This window comes from Oncorhynchus mykiss, chromosome 5 (assembly GCF_013265735.2).
Source record: "Oncorhynchus mykiss isolate Arlee chromosome 5, USDA_OmykA_1.1, whole genome shotgun sequence".
Taxonomy (NCBI): Eukaryota; Metazoa; Chordata; class Actinopteri; order Salmoniformes; family Salmonidae; genus Oncorhynchus; species Oncorhynchus mykiss.
The window spans coordinates 41312786-41331075 of NC_048569.1; the positions used below are offsets into that span (position 1 = coordinate 41312786).

The window sequence follows — 18290 nt, forward strand, 5'->3', positions numbered from 1 at the left end:
TGTTGTGTTGCTACCATGCTGTGTTGTCATGTGTTGCTGCCATGCTATGTTGTCGTCTTAGGTCTCCCTTTATGTAGTGTTGTGTTGTCTCTCTTGTCGTGATGTGTGTTTTGTCCTATATTTTTATTTCATTTATTTTTATTTTAATCCCAGCCCCCGCAGGACACCTTTTGGTAGGCCGTCATTGTAAATAAGAATGTGTTCTTAACTGACTTGCCTAGTTAAAAAAAGGTTAGATAAAAAAAATTAAAATGACAAAAATGTAATCATACACTCACAGACTGAAAACATAACATGTGCACAATTAATTAGTTAGAGAGAGATGGCACCGTCAGAAAGGGCAGCTCTGCTTCTAGCTCTTAAGCTAACAAGCATTTAGCTACACCCACAAAAACATCTGCTAAACATGTGTATGTGACAAATAAGATTTGATTTGAAAGACATAATTGATCCACTCAAAGGTGCACATTGCTAGTAGTCTTGCAAATTAAATCAGTTTATTATCAATAGTTTCAAATACAGATAATATTTTTGAGAATGCAAACATTTATTCAAATGGATTAAAACACCACCTTGGATTGAGTAAATATAAAATCATCCATAATCCAATAGTAAAGAAATCCGATACATGATAAACACTGCCAATGAGACCATGATTTGACTGTGAAACCACTGATGATGAGCATAAAATACATAGGCTCACTACTGTTATTTTATTGTTGCTCCTTAATTATTTGTTATATTTCTTTTTTTCTTAAAACTGCATTGTTGGTTAAGGGCTTATGAGTAAGCATTTCACTGTAAGGTCTACACCTATTGTATTCTGCGCATGTGACAAATACAATCTGATTTGATTTGATTTTAAAAGGTTACCATGATCATTACACTAAAATGGAAAGTAGGCTATATAATTCAATACTAAGAAACTAAAAACGTGAAATATTATGACATCAGTAAATATTATGACATTGAGAAATGAACTTTGCCACCCAGTATAGTATACAGTACTGAATGAAACAAAATTAAAAGTCAATTTACAGTTTACTGTAAAGAACCTACTGTTCTTTTAGCAAGCTTATATCTCATGCAACTTGCACATAAGTTACTGTATCTATTTTGAAAAGCCATAGGCTACCTTGTGGAAGCACAAACAAAAAAGTATAGTAATTATGCAGCAGTAGAAAGGTCAAATTGTCATTCACCTAAGGTTCAACAAGAAATTATTCACATTATGATTATACTGAATTCATGTAATTCATATGCTGAATATAAAAGTATGATTTTATCCCTTTCCTAACATGTCTCCAGTGGAGGTTGTGTTACTGGATGGCTGCAAGGATGTCGTTGTACTCTGGGGTGTCCGGGTCCATGTACTTCTTATCGGACACCCAGGACTTCAGCCTCGCCTGCTGATTCTGGTCGATGATCCCCTCTTTACAATGGTGATTCAGCATCTGATTGAAGCCAGCTTTGTAGTAGAACACCGTTCCTTCAGGAGATAAATCAATGGATCCCAGGGTAAGTGTATTGGGCTTTCCTAGAATAAAAACATAAACAAATTAATATTAAAACTTTCTGTGAAAATCAGAACAATCTAATGAAGAATTTCCTATATAAGAAGGACAGACTTAAGGGATAATGCCCGGGAAGCCGGTGTTTGGAGGATACATTGGCACGGGTTTGTTAAGAACGGCAAAACGTTCTAAATGTTCCATTGCAATACTGGCTGGCAACCTTCTTATCCCTTGCTTTTCTAGCTAACCAACTAATGCTAAGTTACAGTCACTTCAAAAAGTGCAGCCAGAATAACAGCAAAGTAGCTGCATTTGTATTTGTTTAAGCTGTTTTCTAATTAAATTTATTTGGGCACATCCATAACAATGAGATAATGAGGCACGATTTCGCCTGGCATAGAGTATGTGCTCACTCGTCAGGACACTGTAGTTCAGAGGAGCTAGCCAACAACACAGCTAACACAATTACTTCAAACTGAAGCTGGAATGACTGCAAACTAGCTGCACTTCGTCTCGTTTGACTTTTGACATTTCATTGTATACATCCATACAAAAAGATGCTGATTCATTATTTCGACTGGCTGAGAAACACTGCCTGCCTGTCTGTCTCGTCCCAACTCCCGACACGTTCATTACCATGGGACAGCTGGAGATTTGAATATTGAAACAACGTTGCAAATGTGGGAGAGACAGACAACAAGGCTCATACAAATCTTCGCTGTTGAAAACTAAATGTTAGTCTAAAAGAAATGAGAGATAATGTCTAGATGCTTTTATAGTGGAGATCAAGTTTAGAAATGGCCTGGATGGGCTGATGAGACAGTGGATTGCGCAGTCAGATGGAACAGAGTAAATAGGCATTTTAACATCATAGATTTAGCCGGTGGTAACTTGTGGAATAGACACCGACTGGAATGTGGTTTTAATCAATAAGCATTCAGGATTAGACCCACCCATTGTATAAATGACAATAATCACCTGCTTTGTCTCTGAGCTGTTCGGAAGCAATAGGATGAGCCATGATGAAAGATAACTTCAGTGATTTCTCCACATCTCCGCTTGCAAGTGTATCCGCCAGAAGCTTCCTATGAGTTGGAAGGCCATGCACAGTGTTATTAGGAGATTGAGAACATTACAAATAGGGAAGCAGCATAGATAGTAATTATTCAATTCCTTAAACACCACAAGAATGGAACTTTTCACATTGTAGCTAAATTAAAGGGCTGAAAGGTCTAAGAAGAAGAGGACCAGGCAGAAACCTTGCTTAAATGATATCAAAGTTTGTTTCTGTGTTTTTATTTCAGCCTCGGTTGTGTATCACAGGGAGAAAGGGAAGGGATGGATTGCACCTATATTAATAGATAATTCACCTGCAGATGACAGATGTCTTACTCCTTCCAGTGGTTAGAGCATTCCTGTGATGCTGTTTGAGAACCCGCATTGTGAGCAGGTTCCCTCCATTTGGATCTGATTCAATGCTGTTTATCATATCATAAAGCTTCGGATTCTTCTGTTGAAGATTTTTCATCTGAGATTTTTGGTCTCTGGCCAGCTTCAGGGAATTCTTTGGTGGGATATGGTCTGCCTCCACAATGCCTCTTTCCCCCATGTCGTCAGAGAAAAGTTTGGTGGTTTTGACGCTGATGAGGGAATAGAAGAGGAAGGGTTGTACTATGGAAGTACAATTCAAGTAAACACATCTATTTACACTATTTGTATGTCAATGCTTTATGAATTATTATATACATTTCTGGTCTTAATAATATATTCAAGTGTAAAAACAATGCAGGGTCATTATAATAACATTGGTAGATTTGAACAATGCCCATATATAAATTTAAAAAATGATTATGCTTAAATACCTTTTGTTAGGACCAACTAATCCAAGGTGGTACGTAAAGGCTATGTCATACTCATTTATCCCTGAGGAACTATAAGGACAATTCTTCATGGGCCTGATATCATGTTCATATTCCCCATCATTCGTCCGTTTTCTATTCCTGGCCCCTCCAACTATAGCATATTTTCCATGATTTTTCTCGAGTGCATCATAGGCCTTCTGGGTTTTAACCATTTCACTATAAGCCTGAAGGCTCCCTTTAATCTATGGGAAGACATAACAGGTATCAATAACTCCAATTACTCCACAACCAAGGTTAAAGATGCAATATGTTATATTCATTTATTTTATTCATACAGTTGGTATCTACCAACCATCTTAATTTCCTAGTGTTCTTTCGTTGGATTTGATGAAAATGACATATTTCAGAAAGTTACTTAGTTTAAGAATTATTGAAACTATACATAGACATGAGTAGGCGTACAGTACCTGGTCTTTAACATTGTTTCGTAGATTCACAGCTTGACTCGTGATCTCATCCTCAGACCTGTTAGATGTTGCCTGTGCTAGGGCATGGTACAGGCAGTTCTTGTTCTCTGAGCGCACAGGGATTACTTTGCCATCTTGGATGATGTCAAAGTGACCACTGTATGGACTTTCCACTCCTTGGATTCTGTCTTTTGCTTTAGAGAGGATTCCTTTCTCACTGAAAGAGCAGAAATAAAGAGCACCATTGGTTCTCATTAATGTAGTTCTAATGGAGAGATCCTAATTTTGGGAGATTTGCAGTATTGTTGATGAAGGTCTACCAAACAGTTTAGGACAAATACCTGTGTGTTTTCTCAGGCTCTTTGGTCAGTCGTAGAGTGATTTGGCCGGCTGAGCTGTTCGTTCCCGGGTAGGACTCCTCTGAGAGCGTTTTCCCATCTTGATCCACCACTTTCAACTGGATGCCTTTACCATGGAGCAGGTCACTGTTTGTGAGGACATACATGTCCAGGGCCGAGGCTGGTCGATTAACATCACCAATCTTCTCTGCATAGTCCAGAAGTTCTTTTGTTTCAGTCTCTGACAGAGCTTTCCCAGCCTTCTGACTGGCTGACTTCATATCATGTTTATGCTGCCGGTCCTGGAAAAAGGCCTCAGTTTTGTGTCTGCCAAGTACATTGTCAACAACCTTTCCAGTAACTCCATTGAGCTTCTTCTTGAATGTTCCCGTCACAAAAGAGGACATATGACCAGCACAAGCATCTATGAACGCTTCGGAGACACTTTCCGAAATGGAGCTTAGGAGCTCATCCTTTAAGCGAATCACATCTGGTAAATCATGTCTGCCATCTTGGTCATACTGCTCCACATATCTTTGCTGCTCTTCAATTTCTTTTTTTAATTCGAGGACAAATATGTCATTGATAACATGTTCTGTAGGAATAGACCGAATCATTTGGACCAAGATTGTGGTGTGTTTAGCTATTTCTACACTTATTTTGACTCCTTTTGCAATAAAATGTGTTCCACTTTTTGCCACAAGGTCAGTTGCATTATTGCACACCTCAGAGAGTCTGCTGATAACATCACTGACTTGGGATGTGGTGGCATCAGTCATGAGGCCAGGAATAAGTTCTTTTGTCATAACTTGAACTAAATCTTTTGTTTGTTGTTCAAGCTTTGAGTCAATCTTATAGTTGCTGCGGTTCTGCAAAGCTCCTTTAGGTACTGCAGAGCTAATGTATTCAGTGAGACTAAGATCTAGTTCTGCATTCTTTTTGACTGTTGAATTGACCATGTCTTTGAAAGCTTTTTCTAAAATTGTTTTAAAGATGGCCCCAATTCCAGCATCAATGACATAGTTAATTCCTTTGATTACACTCTGCTTCCCTACCTCCTGAAGTGCGTACTTGGTTGCGTGTTTTAGAGCCATCTTCATGTTTGTAGGGGATGCCAGTTTCTTCGTTGCAGTCTTAATTGCATACTTTGCTGCTTTCTGTGCGGACTTGAAAACATGTTTTCCTGTGCCAATGATATCCTTTGCAACAGATGAGAGTTTCAAAGTACCATTGAGAACTTTATATGCTGTGATGGCAACTTTTTTAATGGCGTTGAACCCTGCGGAGAGCAGAGACATCCCAATGCTGATGCTTTTGGAGATGGCCCATTGTGCCCAATCGAACGTGCCCGATATCATGCCAGATATCCCTTCAATCATGTCAGAGACTCCTTCAGAGATGATACCTAAGCCAATCTGGGTTGCAGAGCCAAACGACAGGGCACAAACCAGAATTCCGAGGATGACCTGACACATACCGATGAAGAAACAGATCAAAGCATCAAAGCTGAACTCTGGCTTCTTTTTCACCTCAAACACAATGCTCAGGCCATTGTCATACAAGGCCGTGAGTTCATTTCCTGTGATGTAGTCTTGATTTTCGGAGAGGCTGTACACTGAGGATACCTCTGTTATGGCTGTGCCTTCACCCTCAAGCTCTTTAAGTTTATTTACTGCAAGGTCAATGTTAAGTATCCAAGCTTTGTGAATGCTCATCCTGGAATCTATTTGCTTTAGAAAGTTGCGTTCTCCTTCATGATGTGGTTCAAAGTTCCCTTTTGTGGCAATCTGAAAAGAAACCATGGTATTTGTGGTTTCTGACAAGTAAACATCCACAGATGTCTTTGCCCTTTCCAGTAATTTCCATGCCTCTGTTTTGTAGCCATCTTTGCCCATGTTGATGGTGATGAAAGCTTGGTTGTACATTGCCACGGCACTGTAAAAAGGGTCACATTCTTCAACATCTTTCCAGTAGGACTTTGCTTCATAGTCACACTTACTTTTGTTGCGGAGGTGCAAGTCTGTTCTGCCGGTAGCCTGCTTAATGTGGTCATAGAAGTTTTGACTTTTTCCATTCAGCAGCATGTTGCCCCTATTTGTGATATGCTCAAGAAGGTCTGCTTTAAGAACACTGATATCTTCGTGCTGACGGATGTGCTCCTCGTGAAGGGTAAGCCACAACGCCCATGTTTCTTTCAAAGCATTGAGTGCAGGCTGGTAATCAAACTTAGGGCCTTTTTCTTTAAAACACTCAGGGACATCATTCGGCCCCATTCCTGACAGGTCATTACTCTCCTGTTTTGTGAAGTTGCCATGAAACTTGTCAAGAAATTCACAAAACGTGCCAAACAGGTCCTCTTTCATTTTTATTTCGAGAAGCTCATCTGTCTCCATATCTTTGATGCGTTGGACTTCGTACTCCTCTCTCAATTGTCTCATGATCTCCACAGGCTGGCCCTGGTATGCTGGGGCAAGGTTATCCCCACAGAGGATCATCTGGACCATGCCCGGGTTTCCCTTCCGACCAGTTCTTCCAAACACCTGTTTCTCCACTCTGCGACTGCCAGGGTAATGTGTCAGGAGGACGAAGAGGCCACCACGTATGTTGACATCCTGATCAACCTTGATATCAGTTCCACGACCTCCTAGGTTTGTGGCTATGATTACATGTCCCCCTCTGAATTTGGTTCTCTCAATGTTGTGTTTCTCACTGATTGTGTATAATGTGATGGGGGGATGTGGATTCTCGCCCTCTATTTTCTTCAGAAGCTCGCTTGCGGTCTTGACATCTTCACATACGACCAAGACAACCTGACCACTTTCTGCCACCCTCATTGCTGTCTTACAGAGGATCTCCATCCACTGGGCTTGCCCAGTGACCTGAATTGCTGGAAGCTCAACAACCTTCTTATGGCGATGAGCTGGTATTATGTAGCTGTCTGTTTCGTAGTGCCTTGCAAGGAAATCTTTGTCGGCATCACCCCCTAATGTCCCAGACACACCAAATATCCCATTCCCTTTCAGGTACTTTTGAAAGTAATGGAAGTTTGAAAGGTAATTAGTCACATTGGACAAAGGAGTGGTTGCCAGCTGGTGTTTCATCTCCAGAAACTGCTGCAGGCCGTCCCCCCAGCGTTTGTTCTTCTCCAACACTCCACTGGCCTGGAAGTCCACTGGGATGATAGCATGGTAGAGATGCTTGTCTCCAACAGCTTCCAACGTCTGATCAATCATGTACTCTCTGCCTTGTGTCATCATGATGGCTTTCAGGGCGTTTTCCACAAAGACTGGTAACTGATTCTCAAGGTACTTCTCAAGGAAAGAGGGGATCACAAGAAACTCTGAGTTTGACTGAGAGCTGCCAGAATATTTGATTTTAGACTTCAGCTCAGAGACTGTTGCCTTAATGAGTTTGTCTTCAGGTATGATCTCGCTGGCTCGTCCATTCTCGAGGAGAAGCATTTTGATTTCCAGGATATCAGGGTTGTTGTGCAACTTTTTCTCCTCAACCAGCACGGCTTTATTGTTTGTCACAGAGTAACAGTCAATGGCCACATTATTCTCCAGTGCTTTCTCCATTATGGTGAGCAGATCACACTGTTGAGTAATTCCAACTTTGGCCATGAATGTATCAACAGTTATCCTGTTCTCCGTTGTATCGTCTTTCTCTGTGTTCTCTAGAGCATGCATGAACATGTCAAAATCTTCATCTGAATAGATACCCAACTCCACTCCGGCTTCCAAAATGTGAAATTCAGAGAATTCTTTAGATGTCGCTGGACCGATAACAGCTAACTTTGCAGCCTTGTGAAAATGCTGGATTCCAGTTGCCCACTCAATCTCTCCAGTATCTTCCATCTCAATTGGCTGACACATAGATACCATGGCCCATATGCTAGCAAGGACTTGTCCAAGGTGCCTCAGGCCACTTGCCTCGTGGGATAGAAACGTCACCTGAACTCCATTGTCCAAGGTCATGTAGTCCACTTCATCCACAATCACCATGTCGAACCTCCTCTCCCCACGTGTGGTGTCCTTCTCGAATTCCTGCCTCAATGCGTCTGCTGCAAAGCTGGCAACGGTTCCGTAAACTAATTGTTTCCTGTAAGCCTCCTGTAGCATACTATCCCTGCTTTCAGGGGAGCTTCCCTGTATTTGTGGTGGTGGCACAACAGAGGATGTGACACCAAACATGTCATACAGTTTCTTCCACTCCTCTTGGTCTCGACGAGCAAGGACTGGAGAACTGGTCACAACGTCAACCTTAGTGCCACGGATGGCCTGGATGGTGGCAAACATAGCCAAGATGCAAGATTTTCCTTCACCTGTGCCGATTTCCAGAAGGATACCTTTTTTCCCTGTTAACTTTGGTAGAAGGAGCATGAGCAGTGATGCCAACTGAGTGAGTCGGGGAAAGTAGCCTTCTATTTTCTCAGCAGTGAGCAATGATTCCAGCGGAGTGATGCTAGGAAAGTAGCCTTCTATGTTCTTACCGTTTTGAGTGTAAATGGTTGAGCAGTCTTGCACAGCAATAGACATCCTTATTAGGACCTCCTTGAGAACAGCAAGGTCAGGGTTAGTAAAATCCAGTGACTTGATCATCTGCTTTGCTTCCTCTATCTTTACCTGATCCAAGTCCTCCTTCGCATGTTTTGGAAGTTCCTCTGTCATATATCCTAGAATTTCCTTCATTATGGACAATATTTTCTCTGGGTACTTTTCATTTTGCATTTCATTCACAATGGTGTCGGCATCCTTGTCCCCTTCTGCATCAGCATACCATTGTAGAGAGTTGACAGGGTCTTTATCTTTCAGGGCAGAGAGAGTAGAGAGAAGATCCAGCTTGTTTGTCCTCACAGTATGAAGGATTGAGGTTGCTAACTCTTGGTTTATGCCTGAAACACCTCGCAAAAAGAGCAGAATTTCTGAAGGTGTCCAGATCATGTTGAAGAGAATTTGACTAAGGAGCCCCTTGTTTTTCTCTGACACCTCTGTGAACACATCAAGAATGCTCAGAACAAGTTGTTGAGCCACTGTGGGATTTGTGCTGTACAGCTGTTCAAGAAGACGGATGAGAAAGTCATACTTCTGGTCCCATTCAGGTAGTTGGTCCTCTTTACTGTCTGTGTCCGAGTCGTTGGTCAACGTTAGCTCTGTCACAGCCTTGAGGATGCTAAACTGCTCAGTGAGCGATTGCTCTCCTTGGCTGATAGCACGATCTATGGTCAACTGACACCAGATTGACAGTTGAGGTTCTCCAAAGTATTTAAGGGTTAGTTCATTCTGAAGATTTTTCATTCGGTTTTCAAGTTTGTCCTCCTGCATGCCTTTGTCTTCAGTGATCTCGTATTTCTTCAGAAGATCTTCAAACTTATTTTTCAAGTCCCCTGGCTAGAATGAAATGGTCCCAACACAAAAAAAAGTGCAAAGAAAATTAATATTTTAGTACAGATGCACTAAAAGATGTATGTGTCATACTATAAACACTTTTTCTATTAGTGGTGTTTCCATGTAAATTGGCAACTGTATGTAAATATGAAAAAAACTGTATTTTCAGAAATATATAATATGTTTATCAATAAGTTAACACAACATTTATGTGAAACACAAAATCATTCATGCGAAATAAAACCTATTCTACAACCCTTTTTGAAATATCTCTTACCTCATCCCTTCTGATTGCTGCAGCGTCATCTTCTATCATCTGGTGTAGTACCTGTGTACGCTGGTGATGGCGCTGTTGTCCTTTTAGTCTCAGCTTCTGTCTCAGCTTTTCTCGTCCCTTTGACACCTTCTTACCCGAAAGTTCGCTCTCCCTTTCGATTTCTTGCTGGATCGCCATCTCCCTCTCCAGTTGCTCCTGGCGCCTCCTCTCCTCCTGCTGTTGTCTTCGTTGCTCCTCCTGTCTTCGCCGCTCCATCTCCTCCTGCTGCTGACGAATACGGTCTTCCTCTTGCTTCCCTGATGGATGAATACAAATGACACCATATTTCCTTTGTAATGCACAGCGTTTGGCCAGAGACCATGTGGACATATAAGGTGGCATTTGAGACGTAGTAGCCAACAGCCAATGTTGTTCAAACAAAAATACCGATCAATAAGAAATATAGCAGCCCTGAGCCAATACTGCTATTTGCTGAACCAATACTATATTATTTGTGTACTGTTAGGAATAGTCTTTACATTAATTGGCTCAGTTGCAAATGCTAGTTGCTGATCAACGATGAATTGAGGGTATATGGTTTATTTCCAAAAGGAACATTTTGAATATGATAATGTAGCTCAGCAGATTTGTAAGAATTGACTTACCATAGTTTGGACATGTTGGACTATTAGACTCTGTGTCGCACAACAGCTGAATGAGTGAACGGCCACTGGTTTCTATAATAGTGAATGTTTGACTTCCGTCCTGCTTGTGACTGTTGAACTCATATGAGAAGGAGTTCCAACCGTGATTGTCATATCTTAACTTTAGGTAGCAATGGATCCCCCTAGAGTTGAGGTTTTCTTTTACACTACTACCCCTGCCATGCAACGTTCCACTGCCACTGCCACCTCCCTGGAAAAGAGAAAATCATTACCAGATATACATTTTAAATTCATAAATGTGTAAAGATTCATCTTCAGTGATCCAACTTAATGCTCATCAATTTTTGAGATTTGATCTCAAAATAAAATGTCCAGGTCTGATATTACACTGGTTTTCATTTTGACACAGGGACAATATTGATAAGCGCTCTGGCTTTTACTGCCAACAGCCACTTTCAGGTAGTCCACAATACTTAAAGGTAGTCTATACTCAGCAAAATGGCATTATCATACACAATGGGCGGACTTTATTCATTTTAACAACAACAACAGAATTCAACTCTAACAACACTGCCATTATTAGTTCAGCTCTTCATAATGTTTACCTTCCTTTGTGGCATGCCAGCATTGGGAAGAGACAATAATCTATGTTTATAAATATCATGATCAGGTATTTCACAGAGCACCTAACACTCAGCAAAATTACATTACTGCCGTAATCAATTACCTTGCCATATTTAAATTCTATTGATTTTGTTGTCTGTAAGAAAGTTCCCCGTTCGCAACAGAAGTGTCACTACATTACATTACGTTTTTAACTATCATGATTTTACAGTGACTCAGATACTTACGTCTCCGAGAAGTTCGTAGTGCCAAGTGTAAGGGGTTTGGTTCCTTATAGACACAGAGGCCCCCATTATTCAGAATCTGTTGGGAAAAAACAGCCTTACACCATGCAGACCTATTGCTATTTCTACTTATTCATTGTTTATTAATTCCTATTAATACAAGTTGTATTTATTTATTCATAATTTACAGTGGTTATCGACGGGATTATTTTGAAAAGTACAACAATTCTCTTATAGGAAACATGAACTATCAAACTTGTGTAGCTCCCCGCAGTCTCCGCAAGCATCACTTTTGGGGCATAAACATGTCAAACAAAAAGTAGCAATAAATGTTTTCTTGAAAATGCTGTTTTTAGATAACTATGATGTGTAATGAAGATATACAGTATATCTAATAGCATGACATTTAATATTGTTAATAGTTGTTAACATTTGAAAAAAAATTAGAAGTATGTGTATTGGCCTACTTGATAACTTGTCGTGAAGTCGGCATTAGTGGGACATCAGATGTAGTGGGACATTTGTGTTTGAGGGTGCTGTACTATAGTAACTTTGCAAACCAATAACAACACATGTTATTGGGTTGTTTCTGCTTGTGTCCTGTGCATAAAACATTTCTGGTGTCAGCGTTACATCACTTTAGCTTGTGTGGTCAGGTTTCTTAGATCAGGTGACCCGTTGAAAACAAAAAAACCTGCCATACTATGATACCTTGCGCTAGAATGATAAGTTTGTCATTCTGTCAATTATTATCATTGAACCAACTATCTTTTGGTGTTAAAATGAATAATGATTTGAAACATAATAACCAGTCATGTAAACAGCTTTTATATTTTATGAAAATTTGATTTATATTACTGTCCCACTTCCCGTGAATGGAGTTTGAGTAGTGGAACAGGTACCTTTTTCAACTATGCACAAAATAAACCTTTAATCATTTAAAATGTAAATTCCTTCATTAGATATTCTAAAGTACATTGGAATATGTTGTTGTAGTTGTTCATAATATCTCAAAATCTAGTCTAACTGCTAAATAGGCCAAGCACATAAACCGCATAGGATGAGTGGAAGGAATTAAAGGGAAATAAAAAGGGGAGTGAAAGAAAGGAAGGACTGGTCCGGCCTACTAGCTGCCACTGATCTTTTCCTCCCCCTCCTTGTCTGTTTATTAGGTACACCTGTTGTTAATTAGGTTTATTAGTTGGGCTTTATTAGCCAGCCGGCCCGCCTGCTGGGTGTGCGGGATTGTTTTATGTGTACTCATTGTACATGCCGATAAGTCACGGTTGTTCGTGTACGTGAGTTGTTTTTGGGACTGTTTAGTTCCCCTGTGTTTTGGGGCATTTGTTTTGGGTGGTGTCTGTTTTCACCTGGTTGGTGAATAAAGAAGTAGCGCTACTCTGAACTCTCTGTCTCCTGCGTCTGACTCCTTCCTCCACTACACCCCGGGCATTACAATGGGGAAATGTATTTGCACCGTAATAATTCGATATTAGGCTAAATTGATTATTGCAGTAGCCAGATTATGCAATAGTCATGTCGGCCTAAACACCTTACTCTGTTTATCTTAATCAGGGTAAGGTCAAAATCAAGTAAGCTTAAAACACCTGGTTTTCTGAGTGATCTTTAGAATTTTTAGGGCATGTAAACTAGTGATGCGGGTTGGCTCATAACCCGTAGATGAGTTTAAGGTCATTAAATATTGTGTGGATGAAGACGGGTGCGTGGCGGGCGGGTTGGATAAGGACAAAACAATAGGCTACCTAAAAAAAATCCATAAATGTATCATTCTTGTACAAATTATTTATAGGCGAGCGGGTTACACACAATACCCCATAATAACAAAGCAAAAACAGGTTTTTAGAAATTTGTTTTCACTTTGTCATTGTGTGTGTGTGTGTAGATTGATGAAGAAAAAAATGATTTAATACATTTTAGAATAAGTCTGTAACTTAACAAAATGTGGAAAAGGTCAAGGGGTCTGGATACTTTCCAAATGTACATGTTACAAATTTTAAAAATATAGGCTACAATATATTAAGAATTTGAAAAACATACAATATGTTACGAATTTGCAAAACTTATCAGGGTTAGAGTTAGGTGAAGGGTTAGTTAAAAGGGTTAGGGGAAGAGTTAGCTAACATGCTAAGTAGTTGCAAAGTAGCTAAAAAGTAGTAAGTAGGCTCGTTGAAAAGTTGCATATTAGCTAAAATGCTCAAGTTGTTCAGGATGAAATTCGAACTTGCAATCATTGGGTTGCATGACAACTTTTGTTTTAACCTTAAGTAAAACCATTTGTCTTATGTGACCAGACCAAACATAACATATCACACAATTATCAGTGTCCCGGATATACATTGGCTATATTAGTCTAGTCTATGAGACCAGGTTGCCTGTAGAGGTGCTATCTTTATCAGCATCATACAAACTGGTAGTATTTCAACCACATTAAATTAGCCTCCAAGTCGAACTGAAATATTATCAGAACCATGTTGAGTCGTTTATATTTCCATAAGACCGGTCAAACTGATACCTTTTATAGATTGCATTTTATCCCGGTCCCTAAACGTCTTTGATCAGCGTAAGTATCAGCAATAACAGAGAACTTTACCGATAGGCTAGATTGAAGCATTCATTCCATCGATTTGTGACATTATTCTGGTGAGCAAGGGTTTATATAGTCTTCTAGGTTAACACATATTGACAAAAGAGAAGCTGCATGTATCTAATTATAGACAAGTTAACTAACAAATAGTCTACCAAAATGTCGGAAATTATAGAGAGAAACATCTAAATCTGGCATAAAATCGTTCTGCCATCTCATACTATAGCCTACGGGCATTTTCTATATTAGTGGGTTAGGGTCGAGCCTCAGATTGTCACTTTATCACATATAGTCAGGCGGTTGCGGATGTGTTATTATTAATTGCGGACGTGTACAGTTTGCTCACTTGCGCACCACCAATGTAAACACGTTATGCACTGTTCCGGTGGTGTGTTTCATCTGAGCACGTGGGTGTGTTTAATCTGAGCATGCGCTAGCACAACTGAAGTAGTTTTCACATGCAAACTTTATATGTCCGAACTCAGAATCAAATATGCTTCCCAAAAATAATATGTTTTCGGTGATAGAACGTTTATCTTGATTGGTAATTTCGACTGTTATCTGAGTGCCATCAGTTTGCCTGATTTCAGATGTGTCCATGTAAATCGTTCTTCTTGCAATATGCATGTAAACGTTTCAACCGAACTACTATATTAATCTGACTATCCACATGCAACTGTAGCCTACTCACTGACATGTACACTGAGCAAAAATATAAATGCAACATGCCACAATTTCAAAAAGTACAGTTCAGGATATCAGGAAATTGAAATCAATTCACCAGGCCCTAATCTATGGATTTCACATGACTAGGAATACAGAGTATGCAGGCCATGGAAGAACTGGGACATTTTCAGCTTCCAGGAATTGTGTACAGATTCTTGTGACATGGGGCCATGCATTATCATACTGAAACATGAGGGGATGGCAATGGATGAATGGCGCAACAATGGGCCTCAGGATCTTGTCACGGTATCTCTCTGCATTCAAATTACCATTGAGTGCGCTTGTCGTCCGTAGTTTATGCCTGCCAATACCATAACCCCACCGCCACCATTGGGCACTCTGGTCACAATGTTGACATCAGCAAACCGCTTGCCCACACGGCTCCATACATGTGGTCTGCGGTTGTGAGACCGGTTGGATGTACTGCAATGTTGGAGGCGGTTTATGGTACAGAAATTAACATAAAATTCTCTGGCAACAGCTCTGGTGGACATTCCTGCAGTCAGCATGCCAGTTACACACTCCCTCAAAACTTGACACATCTGTGGCATTGTGTTGTGTGACAAAACTGCACATTTTAGAGTGACCTTTTAATGTCCCCAGCAAAAGGTGCACCTGTGTAATGATCATGCTGTTTAATCAGGTTCTTGATACGCCACACTTATCTGGTGGATGGATTATCTCGGCAAAGTAGAAATGCTCACTAACAGGGATGTAAACAAATTTGTTGACAAAATTTGAGAGAAATAAGCTTTTTGTGCATGTGGAAAATTTCTGGAATATTGTATTTCAGCTAATGAAACGTGGGACCAACACTTTACATGTTGTGTTCATATTTTTGTTCAGTGTAAGAAACTGAGGAAAGAAAGGAGGCTGAATTTATGAAAGGGGCATTTGGGAAATAATAGAGGTGTTTCAGGGTCAAGTAAAAGCTGTGCAGACTCCTTAAGTTAGGTTTTCACCCAGACCTTGGAATGTCCCCAAATACATTTCCCAATAGTATGGAGATGGTTTAGTACAAGGTCATTGACACAAAATGGTAAAAACAGAGTGTGTTATATACAACCGTCAACAAAGTTACAAGTGCCAGGTGAAGTGGGACACCAATGTATTTCTTATGAGAAAATAGTGTCCCACTTCATCAACTTAATTAAGTGTCCCACTACAACTTAAAGCCACGCTTTAGCAAAAGTATGGGTCTGATGTTGTTTTAGTGGTTGTACATAATACATGATCAACTTGTTTCATCATAAAAATGCCCAAATGCCCCTTTTTTGAAACTGCATTGTTAGTTAGGGTCTCGTAAGTAAGCATTTCCCTGTAAGATCTACCTGTTGTATTCTGTGCATGTGACTAATAACATTTGATTTGAGATAAGACCTTAATTAATGAAATTAACATCACTTGAGTAGGGGTAGACTGATTTTGATTGTGTACATAATCATCTACCAGAAAGTGTCCCACTCATGCATATATCACCCTACACATAAATAGCCCATTGAAAACAATTCCATTTCATCCAGTTAGTTTTCAACATAAATGAAAGCCTAAAAAATGAGTTGTACTATGTAGAATAGTCTACACAGTGAACAAGATTTGAACTAACCTTTTCCTCTGCCTTCCCTCTTCTCTGTGTTCAGTCAGCGCTCTGAGAAGGTGAAAATAAGAAGGACTAAAAACACAGTGAACTTTGAGACACTGCACAGCTTTTTATGTACTTTTCTCTGAAGCTGATCTTGACCTGACACAGCCAATAGCCACAGTGGTTTCACTTTCACATTTCAAAGACCAGCCTCCTTGTTTTACTTTATCCATATACTTGAAGAGGAGAGATTGCTGTATTCTTTACAGCTGTTTATGCACTCTTGCTCTCACCGTACAGTATATGCGTTTTAAGGAGAACGGTTTATTAGAGGTTGTAAAAGATCATGTAAACATACATTTTGGTCAATTTCAACATGACGTGTTGGTGATGAAAGAAAGAATGAGAAATTGTGATAAGTTTGTTGTAATCAATATAACGTTTAAACAATTAGAGAACCAGTTTTTTTATTCCTAAAGATACTAAATACAAGACTGCACTACACTTCTGTGAAAGGGCCGCTTAACCACATGACGTGCTTAAAGTAAACAGGCCAGAAAGACACTTTAGCACCGTGATGTAACTTTGTGGTGTAAAACACAGGTGACGTGAACATGGGATGTGGCTTCAAATGAAAAGCTGTTTTTTAAATAGCCCACTCTGTTAATATATAAAAATTGTTTGTTTTTAACCTGGCGATTCAGTTAGGAAGAAATTCTTATTTGCAATGAAGGCCTACTGGGGAGCAGTGTTTTAACTGCCTTGTTCAGAACAAAAGATTTTTACCTTGTCAGCTCAGTGATTCAATCCAGAAACCTTTCGGTTACTGGCCCAACACTCTAACCACTAGACCACCTGCTGCCCCCATAAATCTTTTGCATTGGCCGGGAATCCGGCCGGGAAAGTATTCAGACCCCTTGACTTTTTCCACATTTTGTTACGTTACAGCCTTATTCTCAAATAGATTTTTTTTTAAATTCCCCTCTCATCAACCGACACACAATACCCCATAATGATAAAGCAAAAACTGTTTTTTAGAAATTGTTGCAAATGTATGAAAATAAAACACTAAAATATCATATTTACATAAGAATTCAGACCCTTTACTCTACTTTGTTGAATCACCTTTGACAAGCTCTGTGAGCTTGGATGGGGAGCGTTGCTGCATAGTTATTTTCAGGTCTCTCCAGAGATGTTTGATCGGGTTCAAGTCCGGACTCTGGCTGGGCCACTCAAGAACATTCGGAGACTTGTCCTTTAGCCACACCTGCGTTGTCTTGGCTGAGTACTTAGGGTTGTTGTCCTGTTGGAAGGTGAACCTTTGCCCCAGTCTGAGGTTCTGAGCGCTTTGGAGCAGGTTTTCATCAAGGATCTCTCTGTACTTTGCGCCGTTCATCTTTCCCTCAATCCTGACTAGTCTCCCAGTCCCTGCCGCTGAAAAACAACCCCACAGCATGATGCTGCCACCATGCTTCACCGTAGGGATGGTGCCATGTTTCCTCCAGACATGACGCTTGACATTCTGGCCAAAGAGTTCAATCTTGGTGTCATCAGACCTGAGAATCTTGTTTCTCATGTTCTCAGAGTCATTTAGGTGCCTTTTGGCAAATTACAAGTGGGCAGTCATGTGCCTTTACTGAGGAGTGGCTTCCGTCTGGCCACTCTACCATAAAGGCCTGATTGGTAGAGTGCTGCATTGATGGTGTCCTTCTGGAAGGTTCTCCCATCTCCACAGAGGAACTCTGGAGATCAGTCAGAGTGACCATGGGGTTCTTGGGTTACCTCACTGACCAAGGTCCTTCTCCCCCGATTGCTCAGTTTGGCCTGCGGGTCAGCTCTAGGAAGAATCTTGTTGGTTCCTAACTTATTCCATTTAAAACCAGTTAGAGATTGGGGACAGTATTTCCACTTTGGATGAATTGCGTGCCCATAGTGAACTGCATCAAAATCTGTCCTAAATTGCTCATATATGCATATTATTATTAATATTGGATAGAAAACACTCTGAAGTTTCCAAAACCGTTTGAATTATGTCTGTGA

General features: G+C 40.2%; 1 protein-coding gene across 1 annotated transcript; it reads right to left on the reverse strand.

Annotated features, from left to right (window-relative positions):
* Positions 1–475: 475 nt before the first annotated feature.
* On the reverse strand, positions 476–16375 carry LOC110523838. The gene is made up of 10 exons (XM_021602895.2): positions 16275–16375; positions 11341–11416; positions 10490–10739; positions 9846–10141; positions 4185–9571; positions 3844–4060; positions 3377–3618; positions 2885–3154; positions 2493–2599; positions 476–1537 (listed from the first exon to the last, which is right to left on the reverse strand). The coding sequence occupies exons 2-10, from the start codon at positions 11404–11406 to the stop codon at positions 1320–1322; spliced, it is 7053 nt and encodes a 2350-aa protein (XP_021458570.2). The 5' UTR covers positions 11407–11416; positions 16275–16375; the 3' UTR covers positions 476–1319.
* Between the last annotated feature and the right edge of the window lie 1915 nt (positions 16376–18290).

Excerpts from the sequence above, each read along its gene's own strand:
- LOC110523838 (XM_021602895.2), bottom strand. The coding sequence starts at position 11,406 with ATGGGGGCCTCTGTGTCTATAAGGAACCAAACCCCTTACACTTGGCAC. Across the intron at positions 10,142-10,489 it reads TCCAACATGTCCAAACTATG|GGAAGCAAGAGGAAGACCGT; the intron begins GTAAGTCAATTC and ends TTCATCCATCAG. Across the intron at positions 2,600-2,884 it reads AAGACATCTGTCATCTGCAG|GAAGCTTCTGGCGGATACAC; the intron begins GTGAATTATCTA and ends TCCAACTCATAG.